The 7,124-nt window shown below is 30.9% G+C and overlaps 1 protein-coding gene across 1 annotated transcript in view; it reads left to right on the top strand.

The window, feature by feature from the left end:
* Window positions 1-5,674: 5,674 nt before the first annotated feature.
* The window catches only part of LOC106473320 (hemicentin-1-like), a 196,928-nt gene continuing 195,478 nt past the window's right edge, over window positions 5,675-7,124 (top strand). Inside the window, exon 1 of the mRNA XM_022402770.1 lies at window positions 5,675-5,943. Within this exon, the coding sequence (XP_022258478.1) occupies window positions 5,889-5,943 (55 nt within the window). The 5' untranslated portion in view covers window positions 5,675-5,888. The remainder of the gene's footprint in view (window positions 5,944-7,124) is intronic.

Genomic DNA, 7,124 nt, shown 5'->3' with positions numbered 1-7,124 from the left:
TATAAAAGAAACCTACTGCCTATAGCCTCCTTCTAATTCTACTGTAATAGATGAAAGTAGGCGGGATTTCTTCCCATGTGTGACGTCACCTTGTCTGTGGAAATTGGCTATTTATAATGTAAACAGTGTCAGAAATACGTTACGCGAATATGAAAATACATGTGTCTGTGCTCAACTAGTATAGACATTATTTCGTGTACTAACGAGGTTTCTTAGATCATACTTTGTAGAAATGTTTTAATAACTCTAGGGTATATTGTTCCGCGCACTTTCTTAACACCTTTAACTTTCTTTTCATATCATATTGTAAAACTGAAGCCATGCTTTAGAATACATTATTAACTGGATTCTTGATCGAGTAAACTTACAAATGGAGACAACGATACACTAAATAGCCATTTAAATTTTCTCATGAACATATATATTTATGTATACTTACCTTTAAGCTCAAATCCTTAGACTGCAACGGCTATTGCTAGTTTTCCATTGAAATCAATAATAACTTTGAAAGACTATTTCATGGACGAAACTAAATGATGTACAGAGAAGACACCTAAACGATATTTCGTCTGTTAAGTTTTATATTATTCTAACCTTAAGAAGCAGGCTTAAGTTTATCTCGTTTGTTAACTGTAGAAAAAATTGTAAAAGTAACGCAGTTAGATAAAGGTAGTAGACTAGTTACTCTACTAAAGCTACCTTTTGATCTTAGTAGAAACAAGTTAATAATGATAAAATAATAAGTTAGGTGTTATCGGATAGTTGTTGTAATAAAGTAAATCTTTGGTTTCAATAGAAAAAAAGTTGGAAAATTAGCGTTAGACAAAAGTCATGAGACAGTTACTGAATTAAAGTAAAACCTTTGATACCAGTAGATACAAGTTGGTAAAAAATGGAAACTTTAAGGTAGTACAGTAAGATATTTGGTGTCAATAGGAATAAATTGGTAAAAATAACCCAATTAGACAAGGGTAATGTGTTATTTATGGTAGTAAAGCAAAACCTTTGATGTCAGTAGAAACAATTTAGTACAAATAACACAAGTAAACAAAAGTAAGTAAAAGTTACTGTATTTATTGTAATACATTTGATCCCAGTAGTTGTATTAAAGTAAACCTTTTGTTCTTAGTAGTACCAATATGGTAACAATAACATAATTATACATGTGTAACAGGAGAATTACTGTACTATACGAAAAAATTCCTGTCAGTAGAAAGAAGCTGGTAAAAATATCATAATTAGACAGAAGTAATGGGATAATTACTGTACTAAAATAAAACCTTTGATCTTAATAGAAAAAATAATTAAAATATCACATTTAGACAACTGTACAAGGATAGTTACTATACTAAAGTAAGACTTCTGTTCTTAATATAAAAAGGAATTTAAAATAATACATTCAGATAAATATACAGGGGTAATTACTGTACTAAAACAAAACCTTTGATCTTAATAGAAAAGGGTATTTTAAATAGCACAGTTAGATAAAGGTAATGGGATAGTTACTATACTAAAGCAAATCATGTAATAAGTGAGAAGTAAACTGGATACGTTAAACATAAAATCGGTTAAATAACAACTGCTATCTAGAGAAGGATTGTTTCAGATTAAGGAGCGTTTTCAAGAAAAATAGACCCGCTGAATCATATGTAGGTTATTCATATTATTTGTGAACTTCATAAACTAGACTGTCTTGTAAGATTAATAGTATCAGTCTTTAGCCCACTTAGCCATAATTTTTCAGACTGTGTAAAAAATGTTTATGTGAAGTTTATAATATCATTCATGATCCAAGTTAACCTTAGTTTATCAGGTTTTATGACAAAACTTATTATGATATGTTTTTTTTAAAAATAAATTCTTATAATTTTATTATAACAGGCATTAGCCCACTGAACCATTTTTATATAAAAACTACTTGTAAGGTCAATAATACGAAGAATTAACCCAATTATTCACAGATTTTTGGGTGCTGTATCAAATGCTTTAGAAATACACGAGTTAATCTACCATTAAACAGTTTAGACTTTTTTATAATTCGAAAGTTAGAGCATCATCTTGTTGTACCCTAGGGTTTAATGTTAACTGTTACGTATTAGAATTTCAACTAGCCTGACATTGAGTTAACTGACAAATTTAAATTTAGTAGTTAAATTGTACTTTGGATTTAGTAGTTAAGTAAAAGCCGATATATAGTCAGTTTATGATATTTGCCAACAAGATTGATACACACAGTTTTCTTTTTTAACACAAATACCTTCTGATGTACACACAACAATACAATTTATAATAACAGTTATTACAAATAGTTAAAACAAACAATGATTTATAAGCAAAAGTTTTACAAACTTACAAATAATATAAAGTCTGGAATTTCTTATGTATAATTCACTTAACAGGAAGCTAGATAGCTTCGTCCTTCGTTATTCACCAGCCACACACGCTGTGTTTTCCACCGTGAAGTTAGATAATATTTTCGTAAAAGTACTAATGTCCGATGAGAATCCACTGAAATTAAATGATTTGTAATGTTCGAAGTTTGTAAATGCTTCTGGTCAAATATTTGAAGTTTTCCGATTGATAAGCGTTATAACAATCGCAGTTATAGTTTACAAAGTTTATAGCACATTGACTATAGCATACTAATAATAGATACTCTTTTTCGGCGTGGTGCGTTGGTTATATTTATAGGCGTGTGGAGGCTTTCTAGAAATTTCAGTTTTACGGAACAGTACTGTCGCTAACACAAGCGTTTACGTACAAAAACATATATTTTTGAGTTTTACTCTCGAGAATCTTCTACAAATTTGGAGAATAGGCGGGAGTTTCGCAATACATATTTAACAGTACAGGCTATGTATGTTTCTAAATATTAATTTAATCTAAACGAATGTAAATATATAATAACAAATTCATTACATAACTCATTAAACACCACCTTTGCTAAGTCATTAAATTCCATCATTTGAATGATTAAACACCACCAGGTGAGTGACTAAACACTACTATTTTAGAGATTAAGCACAATCATTGTTGAATCATTGAAATCAACATTTGAGTTGTAAAACATCATCATTGTTGAGCTATTAAATACCATAATTTGAATGAGAAAGCACCATCATTGTTGAGTAATTAAGCATCACCATTGTTGAATCATTATGTAATTAAATAGCACTATTTTTGATATATTAAACACTACCATTTGAGTGATTAAAACCATTATTGTTGAATAGTTAAACACGGTCATTATTGAGTCATTCAGAACTATCATTGTTGAATCATTAAACACCACCATTCATTTAAAATAAATTGTTAATTCATGTATATATTTTATATATAAATATGTGTATTACCTAAACGTGTCTTTTATTAATTATTGTTTTTGCTGTTAAAATATGTCATATTCTTGTGTTCAAAAATATTTATCACTGATCAAGATAATGGGGCTAGAGTGAGATATAAATCTGCAATAACTTCTTCTTACGTCACTGTGATAGCCAGTGGCTGATAAAATCTCCCGTTTTATAACATACTCCGTGAACATTTATACAACTTGGTTACTTCTCACATTTCACTCTTCTGAATGAACCGTTTGTTGTAGACTTTCCCGAGAAAGAACACTTTTAAAACAAAGACAAATACACAAGTAACATGTCTAATGCAATTTATTTGGAAAAAATATTTGCTCCTTAATTTAAATTCTTCTCTTGAGAGATGCAATTTTCCAAAATAGCAAAACTTGACTTACACTCTTTTCTCCAAATTTTGAGTTTCTAATTTTTTATAATTTTATTAACATTTCTCACAGAAAGGTACGAAACTATGTTTCAATATTAAAATAAACTCAGAAAAATCCATCACTATCTGTAGTTTTATCCAGATTACTTCAACAAGTATAATTAGTCTACTTCATCCTTCAATGAATTTATCTGTGAAAGTTAATACAATCCCTTCAGTATTGAAAAGCAAGCAACATTTCCAGTTTATCTGTATTTGACGTCGGATTTTCCCTTCATATATATATATGAAAGACTTGAGCATTTAAGTAAGTTAAGGCAGAAGTAAAAATTTTCACTAAAGTCATTTCTTGCTGATTCCTTTCCTTTATTCGACAATTAAATCACAGTTTTAACTTACTTTTATCGTTCCTAACAGCCACTCATTCAAGTGAAGCCATGGTTTTTATAAATATTTTCGGGCCTCTGATGACAACTGTCAAGTACAATTAATGTTCTTGTGACGTGTTCCATCACTGGATGGGTTCTTTTGTATTATTAGTTTAGAATAAAACCAAGTCCAGTCTACGTGAAAATAACGAATTAACTTATTTCTTCAATACATATTCGCTACAGGCTACGTTTACTTTGACACAAGTTGTAGGTCTAGATTCACGAACAACATTTGAACAAATATTCCGAGAATAATGGTAAGGCTAACGCAGAAATGAACTTACTTGTAAAATTTTCTCGCTAATCAATGGAGTAACTGAATAACAGAATAGGCGCGATAACTCTAAGTTATAATACTGGGTAACTTTTCTTACACTGAAATGAATCACTCAATGAATACCCCATTACTCTTTAAGTTCTTATTCACTTGCTTATTCTGGTTTTTATTATCATTTCTACACACTACGCGAAATTTCTAAATTATTACATTGTCACCATCAATATCTCCCTCTAGCAAGCATCTTAAATCAAAATATTGAAAATATAGATCACATCACTACATTGTTTCAAATGTTTATTGACTTTCATTCTCGATGTCATGGTTCAATTTCTATCCTCATGTTTAAAAATCTTTGTTTTAGGTTAATTAAAGTTTGATTCCTTTTTCATAAGCCCTGAAAGCAAAGTATATAATACCAAAATAATTCTCCATCTAAAGATTTTATTGATATTTTTATGTTAATTTGTAGGCATTATAAGAACTATAGTATTTACTTCTTAAAGAAAATATTACAAGACATTCTTTTGGAAACTAAACGACAGATGTCTCTAATATGAATCATCATCATTCATGCATATTTTGAAGATTATGATTTTCTTTGCCAAATAGCTTGCATTAATAAAGTCGTACATATTAACATATTTAAAAATATATTTTCTTCACATCTTTTTGACTATGTAGCTGGTAAATATTTGGATTACGTAAAATGTTCCTATGTTGTCTTATTCTTTGTTTATAAAAGTAAATAGCACTTTAGTAATTACTCCAAAAATTGTCATTAAAATCATAGTAGGTTTATAATTCTGAACGTTTCGGGTTCGATCCCCGCAGCACACATATCACACTGTGCAGCTTTGCACTAAAACAAAAAGTTATGTTGCATCTTTTATGCTCCGTATCATTTGTGACTCCAGCTAATCTTAAAAAATTACTTAACAAACATATGAGATTTTCATAACGTATGCCAAATCAACTAAGGCATTGTATCATCGAAACTAATGCGATTATTCACATGATAGTAATACATACTATTGAGTTTCGAATTAAAGAGCAATTACAGGGTTCTGCTTAGGAAGTGCTCTTTTAAGTTTAGATTTGTTTGCTTTTACGGTGGAACACGCAAGCACAATAGATCATCCCTTATTGGTTGATCCCCAATAGACATTGACCGACTCTCTGCGCCTTCTAACGATGATTGTTTGTGGTCGATCGGTGAAACTGACGAGCTGCCAGACGCCTGCAGACAGCACGTGAGTTAGAATTACAAGTAATTTCAGGTGTGCTACTGTTGTGATGATTTCAACCTAAACTGATGAGGTTGCTTTTGTCACAGAAAGTTACTCAATTTCTGATAAGCATTTACAGACTCACCAGTATTCCTTTGCGCTGTTTCGTATTTATTGAATGATATTTTACTGTTGAGAACTGCAGGTCTTCCAATGAATATCACCGATCATATGATTTTATGGATTTGGATTCTAACAAGTGTCAAAGGTAGGACAAAATGAAATAAAGCTAAACTGCACATAGTTTTAATAAGTGTCTATTGAAGAGTATTTTTGTGAAATTTGGTTTGGAAAAATAAAGTGACATTAGAGCTATATCAAATTTATAGTGTGCCAGCAAATTTTGAAAAATTCTTGGTAATTTTTCATAAACATAATTGTATATAAGTAGCTAAGAATTTGTTAGCGCTATTTCCATAATTTTTGTCAAACATATAATTTCTTGATTTTTGGTTAATCAATTCCGGAATATTGCAGTATACCGAACATTTGTGAAAAATAAGCCGTTGTCGTAATTCAGTGTCAGATTTTAAAGGTAATTCTTATAATATAGTTATAGTTTTCCAGAGATGTTCTCACAATGAATTGCTGGTCGTTCTCATAGTATAGTGTTAGACTTCCACAGTCGCTCTAATAATACAGTGATAGTTTTAAACAAATGTTCTCATAATGCAGTGTTAGATTTCCAGAGTCGTTCTCATAACACAGTGTTAGATATTCCCAGCCGTTCTCATAATGTAGTTTTTGAAAAGTTGTTTTGGTGTACAAAACTTGAAGATAGCTTTTCTATGCGAAAACATCTGTTAGCTGAGTTCTTGCACAGATCATAAAATATAACGTTGATAAATGAAAACATTGGCACATGTAGATACGTAGATCTTGAAAGTCGAGTTGTTCAAAACTTGAAAATAGCGTTGATAACTGGACCAACTGTTGGTTGAGATGTTGTAAAGGAAATATCTGCTGAAGCTTTTTGCCAGACACTAATTACAGCAAAACCGTCTGGAAAATGATCTATAGGAAATAGTACAGCTTATAAAATGAGTCAGGCCAACGTAGGCCGGTAAGGCAATCACTGATAGGCATGTCCTTTAGCCAATCAGGAAATTTCACAGACCTACTGAAGGATGTGTAGATTGAATAGGAATTATTTTTGGTGGCAAAGGACAGGTTTATGTGTTTTAATAAAGGTGGCTTCCAAAATATAGAGATGAAAGGTCGACCGACCATTTTCAATAATTTCAAACCTGCTATCCGTGTAGTTGTCAGCACAAGTCGGTATCACTAGTAAATGCTGGCCAATCGCTAATTCAAATTTTGGTGGTAGAACTTTTGTTTTACAGGAGCGACATGGTAAATTCTTTACTTTCACACTCTTAGTTCTTATGG

The sequence above is a fragment of the Limulus polyphemus genome, unplaced genomic scaffold (genome assembly GCF_000517525.1).
Source record: "Limulus polyphemus unplaced genomic scaffold, Limulus_polyphemus-2.1.2 Scaffold128, whole genome shotgun sequence".
Taxonomy (NCBI): Eukaryota; Metazoa; Arthropoda; class Merostomata; order Xiphosura; family Limulidae; genus Limulus; species Limulus polyphemus.
This window is presented reverse-complemented; position numbering and strand designations above follow the sequence as displayed.